Here is a 21,948-nt window from a genome sequence, read left to right on the forward strand (position 1 = left end):
AAAGTGTGACCATTCTGCCAGGAACAGAAACTACATAACCCTGGAAGTTTTCCAGATTCATATTAAAATGCAAGACAGCTGTATTTCTTCTGTAAGTGAATACACTTATGATGTGCTCTGACATACGCTGAAAAGAAAGTCAGTTAACAAAAAGCAAAACTTATTCCGGGAATACTAATTTTCAGTGTCTCCCAGAGGCATGTAGACTTTTTACCATGAAAACCAATTCCCCCTAGACCAGAGGGACTATGAATTTTCATGGCAAGTTTTGTCTTTCTCAGCTATGCAAATGAAGCTCAGATAACCCATACAGTCTACAGAACCCTAAAATGCCACAAGCATAATTAGGACTGAAACAGGCCAAACTGCCTGGCAGTGCCAATTACCATGTGCTTCAGCTGAGCGTGGTGTACAAGGCAATCTAAAACTATTCAGCTCTCAGGAGCCCCTGATCAGAGGCTCTCCTAAGCAGAAGTATTACCAGTGCTTTAAAATAACCTCTAAAACATTCTTATGATACATACGATAAATGATCAAGTTATTTCCTGTTATGAATCATGAAACTTGAAAACAGGTAATTAAAAATGTGTTAAGATTTATTTCGTAATACACATTTGTTTGCCTCTGATGTTTTTAGATAATGAGCCATCCACATTTTTTAGAAGTTCCATCTCTTCATTTTACTGCCTTTTCATTTCTGTCTTCCAAAGCTGTAGCCTGACTCCCCTTTTGCTTTTCCTGTGCAAATGAAGAATAGCTGTAGCAATAACAACAGTCTTAAAAGGGGCATATTGGTCTTACGTTTTAACTCTGTTGTTGGTAAAATTTGCTAATTGGAATTATTCTTAAATTAGACTGAAACCAACATCAGGCCCAGAGTATTTCTTTTGAAGTTAACCATCAGTTGGCCCACATACATTCTATGTAATCATATTTTATCCAATCCTGAAAGTTGCTGCCAGCAAACACATTCATTTACAGGAGTTAAGTCTCATTCATAACACGTTCTTAAGGAAATTAATAGCAGAAATCCCTAAGTGTCAGAACTGTATTTGTTTGCTGCTATTTCTAAAGGTAAGGTCCTTCTGAAGTAGAGAACATGTCTTTACTCGTTCTGCATGCCTGAATTATGTAAGTTGTTACAGATATTTTTTTCATTCTTTAACTGTATATTTTGTTTCTGTAACATAAATGCATCCCTTTCCTATCTCTTTGGAATTTTGACTTTCTCCTTGACCCAACATTCTTTTTTCCATCTCTTTCCTTGTGTGTAGTGTTTGAGAGAAAAAGCAGCACTTTTTTGTAATGTATTTTCAAAACAGTCTGCTTTTCCTTTGGCCTACACCTCCTAAATCTTGATGTAAAATGGATGACAGAAAACCCCAATTTTCTTCTTTGAAGGTGCAAACCTAATGTGCTATCTTTTTTTTATTGCAATTCAGGGTAGGGAGGGACTATGCATGGGACAGGGAAAATTAAAGTGAGTGGCAGAAGAAAAAAACCCATAAAAGAATAGACAGCATTCAGAGGAAAGAGGCTGAAAGCCTGTTTCCCATCATCCATTCAACCACCATTCATGAAATTAAAAGCTTTAAAAATCAGAGACCCTTAATTAAATTGGATAAGTTTTGTTTTTAAGCAGTTGGCTGTTGGATCGCATTAGGAACTTACCTCTAGCTTACAAAGGAAATCCACACTGGGTGACTCCTCTGTCCCTTACATGTGCAAACTTCTCATTGCAATTAAATTATCTTTGATTAAATCCCTCTTTATGAGGAACAACTCAAATCTTTGGCTCTCCTTGAGCCAACCACAGCGGAAGAATCTAAGCCATCATTTCCTTTTTCTGATGCTGTTGAAGTGCTGGCACCTGCCTGTGCTACAGAGCTCTAGAAAGGCATTCTCATTAGTCTGATCAGAATTGGCGCATGTGTGGGTAAATGCAGGGTGGGTGTACACAAGTAGCACAAGGTAAGTGTTTCTTTCTAAATATGATATGAATTGTCACCCTTTCACTCAAGTGATTTGAGTACTCAACTAAAATGTGGGAAATGGTTTCAGATCCTCCTGCTGTGAATGGGAGAGGGCTAATAACTCACCAAAGAGTTTCCTAATCAATGTTTAGGCTCAGGTGTATTGTAGTCAGTTTTTTCTCTTGATGTTGGTTTTACTTGTATGGAATACCTATGTGTTCATTGGTTCAACAGGGGCCGTAAGTCTGCAGTTCAATAATTAGCACTCGCTCCTGGGGGAGAAGGGCTTGTGCAGGCTCTAGACTCTGCTCCTGTGACTAACATAGAAATCCTAAAAGTTCATTAGGAGACCATTCTAACTCCCTCTCAGAGCAGCTGGGTGTTGAAGACATCTCTACCTCCTTTTAGATCTAGCTTGTAAATGACTTGCTGAAGGTGTTAGGAGTCCACACCAGAGTGGAGAACTCGCCTGCTTCTTGTGGGACCTGCACACAGAGCTCAGTTGAAGTTCTTCATTGCTCGCAAAATCTTTTGCCTTATTCCTTTAACAGCTACAGGGAGCTTCTGAAGGAACTATAAGTATGCAATTAATATTATATAAGGCAACTCTTTTGAGCAGCATGCACACATTTTGTGCTGCTGCTCTGTATTTCATCCCATCTTGCTGCAGGCCAAAGCACAGCCCACCAAACAGCACAGCTCTGTAGCGTCTTGCAGGATCTCTACATCGTGTCTTGCAAGAGAGTTATGCCCAAGCTGAGGTCCAGCAATCTCCCATCCTTTTTGGATTCCCAGAGATAGCACAGAGTGAGGAAGCCCCTATCTGTCTTTAGGGGCTTCTCCAAGCTTGACCTCTCCCTCCTATACAAGGCTAACATAAGATATATGACATGGCAAGTGCCTTCCATCAAAGGACTTTTCTTGAGCAGGCCTGATTACATTCATAGGCTGCATCTGATGGTTCCATATAACCAGCCTCTGCAAAACTTTCCAGTTGGTGCAGCTTACTTTGGGTTAGCTCCTGACCATGTCCAGGTGCTTAGGGAGCACAAGGGACAGAGACACTCTGCTATTACCTAAAATCCTTTCTCAACCTGACCCCTTCTGCCTCCCAGAGAACCTCCAAAGTCCTTCAGGTGCACCTGAAAGAAAATAATTTTTGCTTTATATTTTACCCAGTGCTTATATTTTAATATTTTATACATTAAGTATTGTATATAATTTTATGCCTTTATTTAGCATACAAATTACAGTTAACTTACACCATATTTTACCATTAAGTTCACGGAATCACAGAATTTCAGAGTTGGAAGGGACCTCTAGAGATCATCTAGTCCAACTCCCTGCTAACGCAGGATTGCCCAGAGCACATTACTCAGGGCTGCATCCAGGCGGGTCTTGCAAGTCTCCAGGGAAGGGGACTCCACAACCTCCCTGGGCAGCCTGTTCCAGTGCTCTGTCACCCTCACCGTAAAGAAGTTCTTTCTCATATTTGATCTTCATGTTATTTTCACTGTCTCTCTCAGAAGTAAGTTACGTGGTGCCTCAAAGTGCCTCAGTCACTCCCCTGTCAGTGGGGTCACCTGAAAAACTGCTCAATCCATAAAACATTTTTACTTACTTACTGCTGTGCCATTAAACAAATTCACATCACACAAATCTCCTTAAGCCTAAACTGTTTCTACTCGTGATCTTATACAAGTACATACGTGACTGTGCTTTCTGGGGGGCTGAATGCCTCCAAGCGACACACCAAGCAGCGAGTGCCTCTGCAACTCCACCTGCTACCAGCGGAGCAGCCATAGCAGGTTTTGCTCTTTAAGATGTGCCGAGAACCTCGTTCCATTTTCAAAACAGACACTTTTAGCTCTGTTAGAGGAAGCACGTAATCCAGGAGTCAGTAAAAACATACCACTGATTATCATTTTGAGAACATTTCTATTTTCCTAAGCATTCCCTTATGAACGTGATTTTTATTCTACCAAAGCACCGCAAGCAGCATTTGCCTAGAAGCCAGCCCTTCTTGAAACATGTCTTCCTCCCGAGAGGTTCCTGTGCACATAGCATGATTTAGTTGAGCAACGCTTTCATTTTCTGAATAATTCGTAGAAATAATTCCCACTTGAAAAGACTGCAAGGAAGAGGTTAATTTATGCCTGCTTCTTATGGGGGGCTTCGATGCTGATTTCGCCAAGGCAAAGCGGCACGTAGGGATTTTGCATCAGGCAGTGGGGAACCAGTGCCGAGGCGAGCTCCCTCCCCGCGGAGGGGCTCCGAGGCGCCCCGCTCCCCGCGCCCGCCGCCGCTCCCGAGGGCGGGGGGGGAACACCGCCACTCACCTCCACGAAGTAGAAGCAGGGCAGGAGGGTGACGCTGTCCTTGGTCACTTTGCCCTTCTGCCGCTCCTTGGCGGACATGCTGGCGGGGGGCTGCGGGGCGGCGGCCCCGCGCTCCCCCGGCCGCTGGCAGCCGCCCGCCGCGGGTCTCCTCCGGCCGCCGCCGCCGCCCGCTTGCGCGTGCCCTGCGTCGTGCGCGGGGCTGACGTCAGGAGGCTGCTCGGCGGCGGGGGTGCGGGCGGCGGGGGTCCCGGCAGCCTTAACTCCTTCGCGCCGGGGCTCTGCCGAGCGTCGGAGCAACCGGGGATGAAGGGGAAGCTCCGGGGATGAAACTTTGGCTGCAGCAGGCGATTTGTAAATGCACACTGAGACGCCTGAGGGGGATCCCTGCGGGCATGAGGGTGCACAGGGCGGTCCATGGGGAGTTTGGTGCTTTTATCTTGTTTCTGGGAAGTCTTTCTCTGAAACGGAGTAGTAGAACGGCCTTGAGAATGCCATTCCTATGTGGCCAATGTTTTCTTGCATGTATACTCTTCTTGAGCTCAAGTTGCTTATGACAGATCACCCCAGCCCCAGTCAGGGGCAGTGGTGTGGCTGGGACTGGGCAAAACTGAGCTCTTTAACCCCATGTGCAATACTGAGAAATGTGATTTCTCTGATCTGTGAAGGATCTGGTGCAGTTCCTGCTCCAATCTTAAAGAGAACAGAATTAACCTGAACAATCGTTCCCATGGTGAAGTGTGTTATTTTGAGATCCTACTTATGGATCAAAGTTTGCAGCCTTTTCTCAGGCAAGCTCCTGTCGATGTCAATGAGAAGTACCCTGGTTAAGGCCTGCAGGAGTTCTCTGTATGAGGTAGCATTTTCATTCTTTTGTAGCACGCTAATAATGTCTGCAAAGGTTGTCTTATGCTTGTAAACTTATTCTTGCATTGTGGTGTTTAGCTTTAAGGAGAGAAGTGTGACTCAAGCAGTCATACTTTATTTCCTGTCCCTCCTTTTTTTGGGGGAACATGGGAAATAACCTGTTGTTCTTGATGAGATGGTGGCTGGTATTTTGGCAGCTGCAGCTGGTGTGCTATGGCAATGGGGGTGAGGATTCTTACTAGCCCCCTTTCTTTTCCAGCTGTTCTCCTTTCATTTACACACAGAGGATGTGCCAGTCCATGCTCTGCACTGAACAGACAAGCAAAGAAGTTTCTTAAGAGGGTAAAAGCAAAAATGTACTCCATGCTTGCAGGCAGGTGTGGAAGGCAAATCTGTAGTCGGCCAGAGCTGCAAGAGGTGGCAAGTGTTGCCATACCAGCACGTAGTCTTGTCCTAATCCTGTTAGGAAAGATTTCCAGGGTTTCTGCTGCAGGGGACTCATTGGTACTCCTGTGAGGGGCAGGTTGGGGGGCTACAGGCAGCAGAGGTGGCCAGGAGGGTTTCTGGGAGTAGAGGAGATGTGAGCAGAGGAGGTTTGTGCCCAACTATTAGCAATGAATTTCAGGAAACTATTCTGGGCAGTGTGGCGTATCTGGTGGTGGTTCCTACCCATCAGTGGTCTAGCCTTTAAGTAAAAAAGAGTCCTTTTTTGTTAGCCTTGCTGCTAGGTTATTCCAAGTGAAATAGCAACAGTTGAGGAGCCATAGCAAGACTTTGCTACTGCCAAATATGTAACTATTATTGGGGAGAGTGGTTAATGAGCAATGGCCACTTAGAGTTGCATTTAGTGTATCAGCCTCGCTTGTTCTGAAATCATGAGTCTGTCTTGAAAATCATTAGCAGACACCATTAAAAATTACTCAAGAGTCTTTTGTTTGCCTCCGTTTCACACGATTGCTTCATTCTGGAAGAACAGGGAGGTTAGGATGCTTCTCTGGTAAAATGAACTGAGAAACTCCCACCGTGATATAACTTCAGAAACTGGCAAAAACCCTACTATTAGTTGTATTTTATTATTGTACTGCCTAAAGGCCAATTAAGAGTGCAGCGGTGATAGTTAGGTACAGTAAAACACAGGGTAGTAACCAGTCCCTATTCTACGACTTCTCACTATCAATAAGTGTCTGGTGGGAAGGATGCAATGCAACTTGTGTGACTGCTGTAAGGCCAGGAAGAGTTGTGTTAATTCTCTGTTTGTTTTTCTCACTATTTTGTGAATAGACTGGTAGAGGGAGTTAGGAAAGAGGTTATATGTGATTTAGCTGAAATGAAGCAATTACTTTTTTGGCAGTGACAGACCTTGACAAGAACTTCTGCCCTTTATCTATTCAAATAGAGGGGGAAAGGGATTGGCAATGCCTGGGTCCCAGAGTGTGGCAAGTCTGCCTCACACTAGTCTAGCAGTGATACCGATGGGCAAATATGGACATGGCTAGGGTGCATTTCCCACCCTTCTCTCTGGGCTTTCACTTGCTCCCCGTTGAGACAGCTATAGCAACTGCTTTCTCAGGAGTAAGTGACCAAGATACAGCTAAGGTGCCACTTCATCATTTCACCCTTGCTGTGCTGCCAGCAATGCATTCCCAGCTTCTGCCTTACCTGCCCGAGCCTCAGAGTGTAGCACCTGACAGACTCTGTGCGGAGGCTCTGTATCTCTCTTCATCTGGCAGTATCCAGAGAGGGCTGCAGTCATTTGCACCTTATGTCCTGAACTAACACAATGGAGTAAGAATATTTCTTCTCTGCTTTTCAAGACTGACATTTGGGTTCCTGTGTATCCTCTTTCAAGCACAGGAATATTGATGGAAAAAGAGAAAAATGCCTTGCTGGGTATAATAATATGGCTTTTGGACTGAGGGATTCGTCTATATATTAACACCTGGAAACACGCAAGTTCCCCAATGCTATTGCATTCAGCTCTTTTGACAGTTAGTTATTAGAAATTATGGGATTGATTCCTGTTTACATAAAAGCTCTTTGGAGTGCTCTAGAACTATAAACAGCCTTCGAACGGGTATAACATACATTTATATCCTTATTAAATTCCCTTAACTTTAATAGAGTGGTGTGAAATGGCTTTTGTGTAAATGAGTGTCTCATCTATATGGTCTCCGAAAGGAAAATGTGTTGGTGATAAAGAATTCAGAAAATGCCTCCTGTCCATTTCAGTCAAGAAAGTCTTACGAGAAAGCGTGGTGATGCATAACTTACGAATGCCTGTTATCTATATGCAGGATAGTCATATGTACAGGATCTGCACTAACGCCAACAGCTTCTTTTACCCACCTTCAAGCAATCTCTGTAATAGGAAAGTGTCATGGAAACATGTTGGCATAAAGCATAAAACTGTTTGTTTATGCTTTGCTTCAGTAAAACCAATCGAGTTCATGGAAAAATTTAAAGAAGTTGGGGAACTAAAAGATAAAATTTATAGATCTGAAGCATAGGCCTCTTCTGACTCATCTGGAATAAGATTTTAAGAAGAGATGTATTTTTCCTTCAACAAAAAGAAAACTTGGCCAACAGTGAGTGCCCCAGGTGATTCCAAGATGATTTTTAAGAGCTCAGCTTGACACAAAACCTTGCCCCCCCAAAAGAAGTATTATCAGTGGAGCTTCTTTAGGTGAAGAAAGCACCTTTCTTTCCACTTCTCAGGCAGACAGCAGCTGAGCTGCTACAGTTATTAAAAACATGATCTGAAATTATTTTCCAGCATAGTCTAGTGTGTTGGCAAAGCTGCACTGTATAAAACATGACTGCAGGTCATCATCTCTTTATCCAGGTGCTCTCTTCCCTCTGCAGCAAAGTCTGCAGGCTTTGCTGAGTGCTGGACACAGGCAATGGCTGTGGTTTCACAGCTTCCATGGGAACAGAAAGCATACCGCATAAGCAGGGACCTGTGCTATATCACTGAAACCCCTTGCAAAAGCAGGATCAAATAATTTGGGAAAGAATTAGAATTGGCTGAGGGCCGGTGGGTGTGTGGCTGTGCAGATCTACTGGTCAGACAGTGGCACTGGGGGGTTTGTAGCAAGCAGAAGTTTTGCCAGAGGCTGCAGCAGCAGCTGCAGTTGCAGTTACCGTTGCTTAGTAGCCTAAGAAAACCTGCTTTTCCCTGGTCACCACATAATTTCCCTGCACAAAGGCAATTTTTGTGACTCTATGCATGGATCAGGTTTAACTCTTTCATATAGATGGATTTTTTGGTTTTGTTTTGCCCAATGAGCGTGGAATAGGTGATGTGAACTCAGCATATTAAAACAGTAATCCTCTTCTTGGAGAAAGGGTGGCATATGGGAACTGGGCTCTGCTGTGTGGAACTGACAGATGATTTTTGTTCTGCTTTGCTTGCCGTATCAGAATTCAGAAATGCAGCAGTGTGTGTATATATATATTTATTTTTTTCCCCCAGTCCCTCAGGAAAATGTCTGGTTGGGGGAATTTGCTGTATGTATTGAATCCACATGTTATTCCATAAGTAAATCTGCCCTGAGCAAGTGAGAGGATATTGTTTGTTTTACAGTCATCCCTTTAAAAGATTGTTGTGGTTATAAGAAAATTAATTTTTTACAAATATATCATGCATGGGCTTTCTAATCTTTGCTGCAACTACTTTAATATAGTCTGTTACTTGGAGAGAAGAAAATGGTGGCTCCCAGGACAAAGTCCATGTCAGACAACAAGGCAATATCTTTTCTAGCATCTTAACAAGGTACCCTACATATAAACCTGGTAAATGTGATGAAAGGAAAAAATGAAAGGATATAGCAAAATTGAATAGCTGAATGATATCAAGGGCATCCCCTTAATTACTAACATTTGCATTACCTTTTTGCAAGTGAAAGATTATTTTTTCCTTACTTTCTCATGTTAGGGCAAAATTTTCCTCTTTAACCCATCTGTAGCTCCCCAGTGAGCAGCACACAGCACTCTTGGATAGATGGCATGTGACAGCACTGGGAGATTCATAGTGGAACAAGTTCAAAACATACAAAAGGGATCCATGGTGCAGATGGGAGAGCTAAATTCTCCTTTGATGTTGTAATTGCATCAAGCAATTGTTTCTCCACTATGCCTAATAATCTCCTGTTGCTGTAAAGCTCTGTCTTCTAATGTCTTGTCTTTGGCTACTAGATATAGGTCACAGCTTTAAAGTCGCAGATGATTCTGAATGATTCCTGGCTTTCCTGCTGCCTTGTACACTGCAGTGCTTGGTCTAGAAAATTAATTTTGCACATTTTGCATGAGTCATGCTAGGATCATTCTTCTGAATCCGTGGCTTTAAATACTACCTGTGAACATGTCTACATAGCATTTTGCAGGCATATATGCCTGTGCTTTCTGGCCTTAGGCGAATTTTGGGTTGCAAGCTATGTGGCTGTGGAAGCATAATGCTGGATGTGGTTTGTATGAACTGCTTCCCCTTAAGTCAAATTTAGCACCGGGCTGAGTGGTTATGTGGCTTTTAGTGAAGCTGCCTTGTGGCTGGTTGATGTGGAATATGGGAAAAGGAATTTATGTATGTTATGTATTATGCCAAATATGCTTTTCTTTTGATGCTAATAACGATGTATTCTTGGTTACCTGCATATATCTGGATTTAAGATCTTAGATACAGGCATGAAGGCATGAAAACATCAGAATGTGAAAATGCCAGACTGTTTCTGGGATGTCAATGGCTCTTTAAAGCAACTTTGTGTAGGTATCAATAAGGCACAAATCTGAACTTTTATGCGGTGACCTGTCACAGAGATTTTGCTTGAATCTGGGCAAGTGACTTATCACTAGCTAATCAAACATCAGCCATTTGGTGCATGGGCTGAGGCAGAGGTCGAATGAGAAACTGCAATCATGCAATTAACAGTGGTACCCATTTGTTTAAATAGAAGTGCAAAATCCTAGCAGGAATCCTGTTTGCCCTGCAGTTTGTGTGAAATACAATGTCAGAAAAGGGCTGATATACATGACTGACATTTTGAGGAGTACTGCTACAATAGCCTGTTGGTATTATCCATCCCTTTCTAACCACTGCACATATTTGCCTCTCAACTTAGTTTTCCCATTTCCAAGACTCTGATGTCATGTTTTTCTGACTTAAATAACCTCCTTCTCAAAAATGTTTTTCTTAAAGTAATACGCATAAACACAATATCATTCATTACAGTTTAATGAAAAAATGTATGCTTCAAATTCTGTGAACAAGAGAAACTGCGTGCATGGCTTCGAGGAGGAAATTTTGCAAGTGAATGGTAAAAACACAAGATGGTGACCTATAGGTTCTGACAGGAAAAGTGTCTAAAATACTAAAATATGTATTTTTCAGAGTGTTCTTAGGTGTTCCAAATTCACAAGAGACAAAAATACTTTATTTTTGCAATATTGAAGTCCAACTTTCTTACAAGAACATCAATTATTTTGGAAGTCTGTAGTCATAGTGCTGTTAGTTGTCGAGGGCACAAGTTAGATGGCCTTGGCTGAAGAAAACTCCTGTCCCCCACCATTAAATACTCCTTTTCACAGTTATTAAAACTGAGGCATAAGAACCTACCTTATGTGTATGTATGCGCACAAATATGTTTTTATGTACTTATGAGGTCTTAAGGCTTAGATGCAACGTGGCAATTGAATAAAAGCATGTCAGCTAAAAATGACTGCAATTCCACGATAGCACTCAATATATATCAGCATTAACTACTTATACTGTATAGCACCAGAGGACTCTGTCACTGAACTAACAGAAAAGCGAAAACCATGAAGTGCATCTTTTATTATTTGTATAACATTTTTCTTGAAAAATTTCTACATCATCAAGCAGCAGAAAAACTCATTATCAATAAATGTTATACAAAAATAGCACAGCTCAAGAATCAATCTATCATCTTATTAGACTAAAAGTGGAAAAACTGATCTGTGAATAAGTTGAGTAGAAATAGTTTGATTTTGAAAACTAGTTGAATATTCATGGAGAGTTCTTTATAAAATTAACACTTGGGCAAAAATATAAGGGGATATACAATCATTTTGTGTCTTGGTTATGTAAGGTGAGACTGAAGAGCTGACAGGTGGCTTTCAGCCCTTTTGTGATCATGCTTAGAAAGCTGTTAAAATCAACCACTACTAAATTAAATGTGGAAAAGTTTGTTAACAGTGGGAAAGCAGATGCAAGCAGTCAATAGATGTTCACCATAGAAAGGGGACAGTAACCGACTAATTATTCCTTGGTGTGGATAAAGATATAACTGTACAATTTGCGTTACCACAACTGAAAATAACTGAGGATTTAGCACTTGATGTTAAAAAATAATGTCTATCAATAGTGACTGCATAGCAGAGATGTGCCAAATAGACATGCTTCTTAGACGTACCCTGTTGCTCTGGGTAGTTTCTAGCACAAAACATAAAATGACAGTGGCAGAAATGGATATTTAGCTCTCCAAATAGTTAAAGCTATAATGCTCAATCTTCTTCCAATGACATGAGAAGTTGCAAATTGCAGTCCTTCTTCTGTCATATGAGGGAATCTACTGTACATATCTTTTACCATCTGTCTGCAGACGTTCAGTAGCTGCAGTGCTTCCCAGGAGTATGGATTTACCACACACATGGAGATCAGTAATACTGCCCGTGCACAGAAGGTGTAGTCATAGGGACCATAGTTGTGCATACGGTTTATTGGATGCACTCCAGTTTCTATATATTCCCAATGAATAACGGCCTATACAGTCACTTAAATATTATCTTTATTCTAAACCGAATAATTTGTGTCTATGTGACAAACGCATTGTTTGTAGAAACTTCTGGACCTCTGTCTGACAGAAGTATATTGCTGAAGTTCAGAGCGCAAACCCTGAACAGAGGTGTTACACCCATGCACCTGTTCCAAACACTGTAAGCCCGTGTTTTCTGCCACTTCAGTTTTTCTAATACTTCTGCCTTTGAAACTGAGAGGAATGTGTTTTTCAAGATCTAGTTATGAATGCCCATATTATCGTTGATTGCTGATATTTTGGTTTCTTAAACAATTGAGCTTTTATTTTCCTTTTATCTATTATTCAAATTACCTATTATTCTATTATTTCAAATATTTTAGGGAAAAGCAACAAATGAGGCCTTACATAAAAAGGAAGCTGCATATAGTTAGCAAAATATTACTGGGCAGTTAGGAATGAGTTTCTGTGAGTGTTCAAATAAAAGTTTAGTACTTTGCTTATGGAGAGGACATACACAAAGTGGAGTGGTTGATAGGCATTCAAAATTATGCAAATTCAAATGCAGTGGTTCTGAACCAGTTCTCAACAACATCTGTGTGACGTTGTTGTAGTCAAACAGGTTCTAGAGGAAGTTATTTGGCTCTATGAATTGGGCTTTGAGATTTCCTTAAAGTGAGTCAAAATGTCCTTTTGTTGATCTGAACATTCCCGGGGTGGGCAGGCCGACGTCAAGCTTTGCTCTCTATTCCTACGTATACATTTGCCCTTGTAGAATTCTGCTTCTGCAGAGAAACACATGAGCTCATAACACACATACAGTTTGTTTATTCTTACCTAAAATGTGCCTTCAGTGGAAATACTGTAATAGTTTACAATAAAATGTGCCTTCAGTGGAAATACTGTAATAGTTTACAATAATACAAGGTTGGAATTCTCTGCAATATAGCGATGACTCTCAGCCTACTGAAATCAACTGGTAGTGAAAGACTTTAGTGACAAGTATACTGGCCTTGCTTTCAGTCTATGTAAGTAGAGAAGTCTGGTATTCATGTTCAGTATTGGGGTTATTTTGATTATTCATCTAAATTACTGATTTAGCTTATCACAGTAAATGAGTACCTCATAATTGTAAGATATTTATCCTTAAAGTATCCCTATTTTGTAACTGAAAAAAATGAAATATGAAAGACTAAGACCTTAAGAAGACCTTAGCTTTGCTGGAATAGCTGTTTGATTAGATGTACCTGGCATAGTTATACTAGTAAGAACTCAAAATGGATTCAGTGATATTGACAGAAAAATTCTCTTTATGGGTTTTCACTTGGAGAATAGGAATACATTATCCTAGTTATGAGACTTACTTTGCTGCAGTATAAAATACAACTATCTTGAAGGCTCCTGAAGTAAAAAAGTCACACTTTCCTCAACATAGTTACACAATCAAATTCTGTAAGCTTTGCCATGGCAATTTGCTTGAAGGGAAGCTGAGAGCTGAACTAGTATCTTTTGCATCTTGCCAGTGCCTTAAACCACTCACCAAGCTTCCGTGTCTTCCTGTGCCAAAAACTAAGGGCAAAGAATAATAAAACACAGACTGAATGAATTAGCTTGATAACTGAAAGAAAAATTATCCTAAGTAATGGTGACAGTAATAATGAGAAGATACCCGTCATGTAAGGGGGTGATTTGTCTCAGTGCAATTCTTCATTTTCCCTGACTGAAATAACCTTAAGTACATCCAAGCCATTGTGACTTTTCACCGCGTTTTAAGGATTGTAACTGTTAGGTGTAACTTGAAGAAAAAATGGAGGTGCTTGTTTCTAACTTGAGTGATGTGGGTCTGTTCCTGTTTCAGCTGAGACAGGGTTAATTTTCTTTCTAGTAGTTGCTGTGTTTTCAGATTTGGTATGAAAGGAATGTCAACAATGCATATTGTTTTAGTTGTTGCTAAGTGATGTTTATACTAGTCAAAGACTTTTTTCAGCTTCCCATAGAAGATGGAAAGGAGCATAGAGAGAACAATAGAATGGCCAATGGAATATTCCATACTGAAGATGTCATGCTCAGTATATAAATGGGGGTTGGCCGGGGAGGGGGAATATGCGATTTCTGCTCAGATCGGGCTGGGCAACCAATTCACCAAGTGGTGAGAGTGACTTGTATCTTCTTTTACCATTATTTTTATTATTTATTATTTTCCTTTTCCATTACTGTTCTATTAAACTGTGTTTATCTCAACCCACAAGTTTTTTTTTCCCTTTCCCCTCCTTTTGTCTCTCTTCCTACCCTTCTTGAGGGGGAGGCGGGGTGAGCAAGAGACTGTGTGGTCCTAGTTGCTGCCTGGGGTTAAACCACGACAAGGCCATATTCTGCTTCCAGGCATGCCTGTACATTATGTGCTTGAGAGTTAAATGGGTGGCATTTTCTCTGATTGTACTCATTCAATAATTAAAAAGAAAATAATATTCAGTTACTGATAATTAATTCCTTTAAGTAAACGGACTGCTTTAATAAATAGATATTTCTACACATGCTTGGGAGCATATGCATATTAGGATATATGATTTCCAAGTTGTCAACTCTGCATCTAAATTCAGTCTGTCTTCTGGTACATACCGCAGAAATCTGCAGATTTTTCAGATGGCATTTGGGAGTAGGCAGTTATTGCTGATGAATCTAGATTCAGTCCCCAGATAACTGTCCTGCAACAGCTTGTTATGTTTGCAGAATGTGTGGAAAATATAAGGTGATTTTGCAATAGGGCAAGCAGAAGTGGAGGCTCTGTGTCTTCTTGAGCTGTGTGCAGCTCACTGCATAGGGTGGCCAAAGTTCCCGAACTGTGTAGCTGCTCCAGTAAACACCAATGGTAGGATAAAAAAAAATGAGGAAGAGCAGGGAATTAGACATATCTGATGACTTAAGGAGTGCTTTTAGCATCATATTCTTCATTTAGCACCTAGCTTTCCCTGGGTGGTTGTTCTTGAATTTGACACAGTCTAGAAAGAAAGTGGCTACATATAAAATCTGGGGAAATTAGGGCTCAAAGTGTTACCTAAGATAAACTGAAGTAGCTCAAGTGTACCTCAACTTTTTTGCCTACAACAATGCCCTGTGGAAGCATTTAGGAACACCAAATAGTTGAAGTGCTCTAGTAACCATAGCTTCTGCAGGCCCCTGACTTGTTGACTGGCTGGTGGAGAGTTCTGCTGGCCTTCTATCTCTGCAGTGTGTCCCTCAGCTTACTGACTGTCTTCAGAGGGAGTTCTGACATCTTTATGGCTTCTGTATGATCAGAGAACTGTAAGAAAGTCCCAAATGAGGGTTTACTCATATAACTTGATAGGAATTGGTCTTTATGTTTGATTTTGTAGATGTACATACTGAATATAGTGCCTGCATTGATTACATGGGGTCAGCATCATTCCATTGAGTTGTGAACTTTGCCTAAGTGGAAGGGTTGAGGACAGATTCTGTTGATGTTGTGATCTATTCTTTCTGGAATGATAATAAACAATTTACTTTGTATGGAAAGCCAATACTATATAATTGCAGACATAGATACAGATATAGACTGCCAGAAATGTGCTATATTATGTATTTGCATGGGAAAAAAACAGACCAAATTCATCGCCTTTCACATTCCATAGTTGAGCTATAAGAGAATTAAACTTACCCAATGCATAATCAAATGCATTATAAGGCATCTACTGGCTCACTTGCCTCCTTGCAGTGTGGTACATGCATAGTTTTAAATAATTCTGTGCAAGTATGTAATACAAACCCACATTCATTTGTTTATTGTTTGTGCAGCTCAAATGCTGCTCATTGGCTTCTGCCTGTAACCTGACTAGATACATCGATTTAGTTGCAACATTTTTGTTTTGTTTTACTGAAACAAGGATCTCTGTCTACAAAGATGAAAACAGGATTCCTACTCTGAAGTAAGAAATATAGATATTTTTTTCCAGGCAAACTCAAGTCTCTCAATAGTTTTAAATAATTCCACTTTCATAACATTAATCATTATGTAAAAAATTCCTTTCATGCTTTAATAGTTCAGTAACATAAACTGTGATGTTTTCCACATTTTTCCAAGATCCTGATCGGTGTGTATTATAGCCCTTTTAATAAATTCTTCAATGAATTAGTCATTCAGATTGGATTGAAACTTAAACTTCATTTGTTTTGTAGATGAAGTTTCGCAGCTTGAGTATTTTGATGCCCCAGGAACTCTGAATAAATCAACTTTTCCAAGTTCTCTGTGGTCTAATGATTACAGAAAAGCTTAATGCTAAATTAAATCATATTGACTTACTGTTTCTTCACCTGGTAGAATAGCTCAAAATGTCTCTACGACCTCAAAACCTCAGAAAAAATCCTCTGTGACTTGGACATATGAAGATGGCTCAACAGAGTCTCTCCAGTCAACCTTTGTATAATTGTATCCAAACAGGAACAGACAAGAAAGCAGAAAGCCTTAATTCTCTTCCTACCAAGCTCTGTATCTAGAATGGAAATTAAATTGAACATAGATGTACACAATCAAGTGACAAACAAGAGCAGTGTCTACATATAGGAATGTTCTGCAGTGTGTCACTAAAACCAACCACAGGGAAAGTGCTGGAAGTCATCCTTCAGGTACCTGAAGGAAACAGATGTATGACAGAGATATTGCTTTTCTGAATGCTTTCAGTTACAAGGATCTTGTCCTACAGTATTTTCTAAAAGAAACTCAGTTCCTCCAAGTAAATGATGTCCTCATAAAACCATAAGAATTCTTTATTTTCAGGAAATTAATCCGTTACTTCATTTCTTGTCGTTAGTGGGAATAAAATGGAGGCAACTTCTTTGGTGAATTTGAATGAATGAATGCCTTATCTACTCTGACAGGCCTGCTGAAGGCTTCATCCTGCACCATGTGAGCTTCTCCCTTGTGCCTGAATTCTCACTCTGTTTAGTAGGGCTTGAATGCAATAAGCAATTTTGGAACTTGGACTTGGTGTCTGCTGATACCAAGATTTTTTATCATAGAGAAGTACAGGATTCACCCATTTCAGCATACATGTGGCATTGGTAGTGTAAGGAGGACAGATACTTAGGAAAGATCTGAATCGGTTTGAGAAGGGAGATGCTGTGTAGCCCAGCAAAATTCAGGTGCCATTCGCAGAGAGTTCCAACCTGAGGAGAGGCTTTATGAATTATGTGGTGAGATTTACAAAAGGGGAAAAGGTCCTTTTGAACAATATGGAAGAAAAGAAGAAAATGTCTTCCATGGACAGACATTACTTTAAATATTACTTTAAAAAGCCCACAGCATTTTACGTATTAGGATCTCAAATTAATATGCAGCTTAATTAGATACCAGAAATTGTTTAAAAGCTCTTTTCCTACTGTGGACAAATGGATGTCACCCTGCCAAATTTTCAGCAGTATTGAATTGCACTGAAATAGCATTATTTATATCTTTAATCTATCTCAATTTAAAAAGCAAACTGTTGGATTTTGAAAGAAGTAAAAGCCTTACAAATATTTTCTTAATGACAAATTGATCCACATATAAAATAGGGTAGTTTTCTTCATCTTTCCCAAGAGTTCATTTATGTTGATTGAGGGATTTATTTGTTTGGGATTTAAAAGACTTTGATAACAGAACATCAATATAAGCATTTACTTAGTAGAATGTAATTTTCATGTGGTTTTCATTTCAATTATTTGCCTTCCTGCCCTGGCAGAATGCTTTCTGGATACACATTCTAATGATAAATAGGAAAATATGACCAATGACAAATTTGACATGTCTAAAAAGAGGGAAAATATGTGAAGGAGGTGATATTTTCGTTACTGCTTAATACTTGATTTTACTGTTTTTTGAATGGGCTCATCTATCTCTCTAATGGCAATAATTTATTTCTACTATTTTTCTGCATCTAATACAGCACTCTGGCAACAGAAAAGTTTGCCATTTTGATGTAAAATTCTACACTTAATTGATAATAATTCAGTAAGAGTGTGGGAATGTTTCCTTTCATTCGCAGTTGAATTAAGTTCAGATAGTCTGACCTGGTTAGAAGATCCTAATGATTATGAATTTCGCTATAGTAGAAGTAGGGAAAGTAATCAGCAAAACTTTATTATTTACATGCATGCCTCTTGATGAATATGCAGATGAACCATGTCACCATCTTGGATAGCAGATGGAAATTGTTTATGACTCTTAGATGTGATCAGCTAGTTTATTTATGGTGCAAAAGCAAAATTAAAAGCTATGACTGCACCTGTCATCTTAATTAAACAGGTTAAAATGCTACATTTTTAATCAATGTGATGTCAAGATTATAACCACTGTTAAGAGGATAGAAAGTATTAACACCTTCTCAGGAGTTAAAGTGTATCCATTAATCTGTTAATGGATTGGTGACTGACCTAATGAATATTGATTTGTCTTGGCATATAGATGTAAGGTTTGGAGATTTGAGGAAGGATGTGATGCTCCAGAAGCAGGTATCACTGTCCATAATATGGGCTACATGTTTCTATATGTTCTTGCTATGCGTATTGTCCTTTTATTTTATGCTCTCCAGATGCTTGTGCATCTCTTGTTCACGTTTCTTTCATATCATGTCCCCATTTTCCTTGCTGTTTCACCATCCCAGTTCTAGCACTCCGTTTTCTACACACCTTTTCTTTCTTTTCTTCTATCTTCCTGTCTTGTTCACTCCCTCCTACATAGTTTCTTACTTTTCTTGCCTCCTCCTCCATCCTCCCTTCCGTATCCTTCTCTCTCACCCAGCTTTTTCAATCTTTCATTTTAATCTTCTCACCCTCTTTTGCTTACCTTTGCCATGTCTATTTCCAGACTCCCTGCCCCTTTCTCCACAGTGCTCCACTTCTGTGCTTTTCCCTGTCATGCTGTCTCCTGGGTATTGCCAGCCAACCAGCCTTCCTTTGGGCAATAGTTAATTGAGACAGTAAGCAGAAACCACGTGACCAAGCCCCGAGGTGAAGAGCAATATGACACCCTTCTCCTTACTTGTGTCTGTGCCCTGTGCTTACCGTACCCCTCTAAACATTACCCGTACCAAGGCCATCGCTGCCACGGTGACACCGTCCCATTTTTGCAGGCAGAAGTGACTCTGAGGAGCTGTCCAAGGTATGGCTGGCGGTCCCATCTGTTCTATCCTGTCCTGTCCCGTCCTGTCCCATCCTTCTGTCTCTTTCCCCTTCAGTATTTTAGCACTGAGCTTTTCAGGAAAGTGCTTGCAGACATAGCCAGGAAGCCTCTCTTTCTTTCACGCTCGTAGCTCCGCTGCAGTCTATGGGGAGGTATCTGTTAATCTGTGGCTGGCTAATAAAATCCAGGATAACGATCTCAAGGTGCTGGATGTTGCAGTGCAGGCAGCTCAGACACCACTTTAACTGACGAAGATAATGAACACAGTGGAAAGCAGTACCTCTTGTTGCAAAGTTTGGCAGAAAGAACATGCGGTTTCTACATGGAGATGGAATTACAGACAAATCACCAGTGCCCTGCTTCCCTAATCACTTGCCTGGCTAGAGTTCTCAGATACACAGATATGTTGGGTTTTTTCTACATCCCAGTTCATACCATCTAATTTAATTCAAATGTTTGGGAAAACACATTTAAAATGTGCTTCTGTGCATTGCTATCAATATTGTGAACTGACACCTGAGGATGCTTTTCCAGTCTGTTGACCTAACCTTTCATTTAGAATATATGTAATGGATATCTGGTGTATCAAAGGTGTGGTGAGAGACATTGACAGGAACAAGGGATCAACCTTTACCTCTCCTTGCTCCAAACAATACTTTGTTTCCATGGTCATTCTCAGCTAAGTAATCATATTTCTTGCATAGAATATTTTCATCATCTTTTTTAGGAAGTAACATCTCTACACAGAGGATTAGAGAAAGTTTGTCTATTTTTTAGTTTGCCTAATGTGTATGTCTAAGAATTCTTTGCGTGTAGTTAATTTGTTTCTCCAGTGACTCAGTTTTCCTACTTGTTCATGTGACTCTTTCCAAGAGTGATTGAAGAGGGACTATTCCTGAAACCCATAAAAATGGGATTATAAAATAGTCCTCCAAAAAGCGGGAGGGTGGCATTGGCACAGTGCATAAAACTTTTGTTGCTTCTTTCATTAACTGTGTTCCATGTTTTTTTGGATCTCTCATAAGCTGTCTATGCTGAAGTTTGTGCTTTTGTAAAATGGGGACATTGTCCTTTTCAGTCTCAGGAGATGATACAAGGGTTATGTAAACCATAATTAAATTCAGTACTGTGAGATCATTATAAGAAAGTCTCATGTTGTTACTGTAATACTAATCTTTAAAGATACTCAATTGGGTACAATTTCTAACAACGTTGATGGGAGTTAGAATTTTTCAGGAACTTCTAAAGATGTTGGAGAGCTAGAATGAATACTTGTGATCTTTGCCTCTCTATACATTTAGGTTATAGACAGTCCTCTTCCCAGAGGAGCTATGGGGATCCTCCACTGTCCCTAGAATTTTTAGAATCCAGTGTGATAACAAGAGGTTCACCCCCTACTCCTGTCTAACTTCTTCCTATTGTGCTGTCACAAAATGGCAATACAGCAGTTGTTATCTATTTCTACATCTCCAGAAGAATATCCATATAATATATAAAGTTCCTCTAGGAGACAACTAACCTGAGGTTGTGCCTTCAAATGGGTATTTGCCATGGCTAGTATCTTTTTTAATGCAATGATACTTTTTTTAATGACACAAGGGATGACTTTTCATGTAGAAATTTCACAGAAAGCAAGAAATATAGGTTATTATTAATACTGTTCTATGAATTTGATGTCACAGGTTTTCCTTTTAAATATAACCCATAAGATTATTATATAAATGTAATAATTTATCATCTTTTACTATACTTGAATTGAGTACTTTTTTCCTCAATCTTTTCTGGGTCTTCAAGGAGTGTTTTAAAATGTAAAATGGGAAAGAAATGAGGGTTGGCAAAGCATGGCTGAGAGTTTTTTCAAATGCTGTAGCTATTTTTCCAATTTGTTCCCATTGTTGGAATGTGGTGAAACAGTAATTTTAGCAGTGTAATGATCAAATGTCATGGAAACCAGTTCTGAGTAAGATCAACTTTTGTATTTTGGAAAACTGCATTGAAATGGGAGAAATGGAAGCTGACTCTTTTTCAGTTTTGTAACAAAAATTATAATAATTTTTGATTTATAAAAAGTATGTCTAAACCCATAACTGGCAGGTGCAGGAGGGCAAAAAAAGAAACACATGTATTTGAAGAAAATTTTGCCAGGTTAAGTGTAATATTCTTCTGTGATTTTTTACTTCAGGAGTTCTGTGGACTCTAGGGATAGGAGGGAGGAGAATCCCACATGGCTCTGTACATGCAAGTTGTGTAGATTTTCAGGTCATCCCTGCTACCAGAAGATCTATAGTGAATAGGTTACTTCATAAAAAAAGGAAAAGAGAGAGTATTTTTCTGAGTTATTTGTTGCTAGTTAATCTACCCCTAGAAAGAAGATTTGCAATAAGATGCAGAGCAGAGAGGTGCAGATTATCTTGGACATAATGTGGCATGCATTAATTTTGCATTAAATGCAAAAATGAAAAGGAAGTATTCATAGCTGTTCCTCACCCCTGCCCTCTCCCACCTCCTTCAAATAACCTACTCAACTTCCTGAGAGTGAAATGCTAATGTAAGTGCCAATTTTATCTGGAATGGATTTTACAGTAATCAGCATAGCAGGACAACATCATTCCCTTCGATAGTTTCCCTGTAAAAACTGTTGTAAACCAGCAGCAATCATTTGTCCTCACTTCCAGCCTTGAGTGCTTAACCATGGATGGGAGAATCATGCTGAGTCCTTTCCTCCAATGAATTCTCACCTGCAATTAAAATGCTGCAGATTGGATTAGTTACTCACTTATACCTGGTAACATCAATGCCTTCAAATTATATTGAGCTGACCCCTGTGCTGT

General features: G+C 40.0%; 1 protein-coding gene and 1 long non-coding RNA gene across 4 annotated transcripts in view; one reads left to right on the forward strand and one right to left on the reverse strand.

The window, feature by feature from the left end:
• PLPPR4 (phospholipid phosphatase related 4) overlaps positions 1-4,466 on the reverse strand; it is a 35,123-nt gene extending 30,657 nt beyond the window's left edge. For 2 of the 3 annotated variants that reach the window (XM_054211253.1, XM_054211252.1), the window contains exon 1: positions 4,313-4,466. In XM_054211253.1, coding sequence (XP_054067228.1) covers positions 4,313-4,390 — 78 coding nt within the window. In that variant the 5' untranslated portion in view covers positions 4,391-4,466. Of the gene's footprint in view, positions 1-3,682; positions 3,775-4,312 lie in introns of those variants that run through there. The other variant, XM_054211254.1, reaches the window with a different exon arrangement.
• LOC128913535 (uncharacterized) overlaps positions 1-21,948 on the forward strand; it is a 135,523-nt gene that overhangs the window by 86,450 nt on the left and 27,125 nt on the right. The window lies entirely within an intron of this gene.

This window comes from Rissa tridactyla, chromosome 8, assembly GCF_028500815.1.
Source record: "Rissa tridactyla isolate bRisTri1 chromosome 8, bRisTri1.patW.cur.20221130, whole genome shotgun sequence".
NCBI classification, from domain to species: domain Eukaryota; kingdom Metazoa; phylum Chordata; class Aves; order Charadriiformes; family Laridae; genus Rissa; species Rissa tridactyla.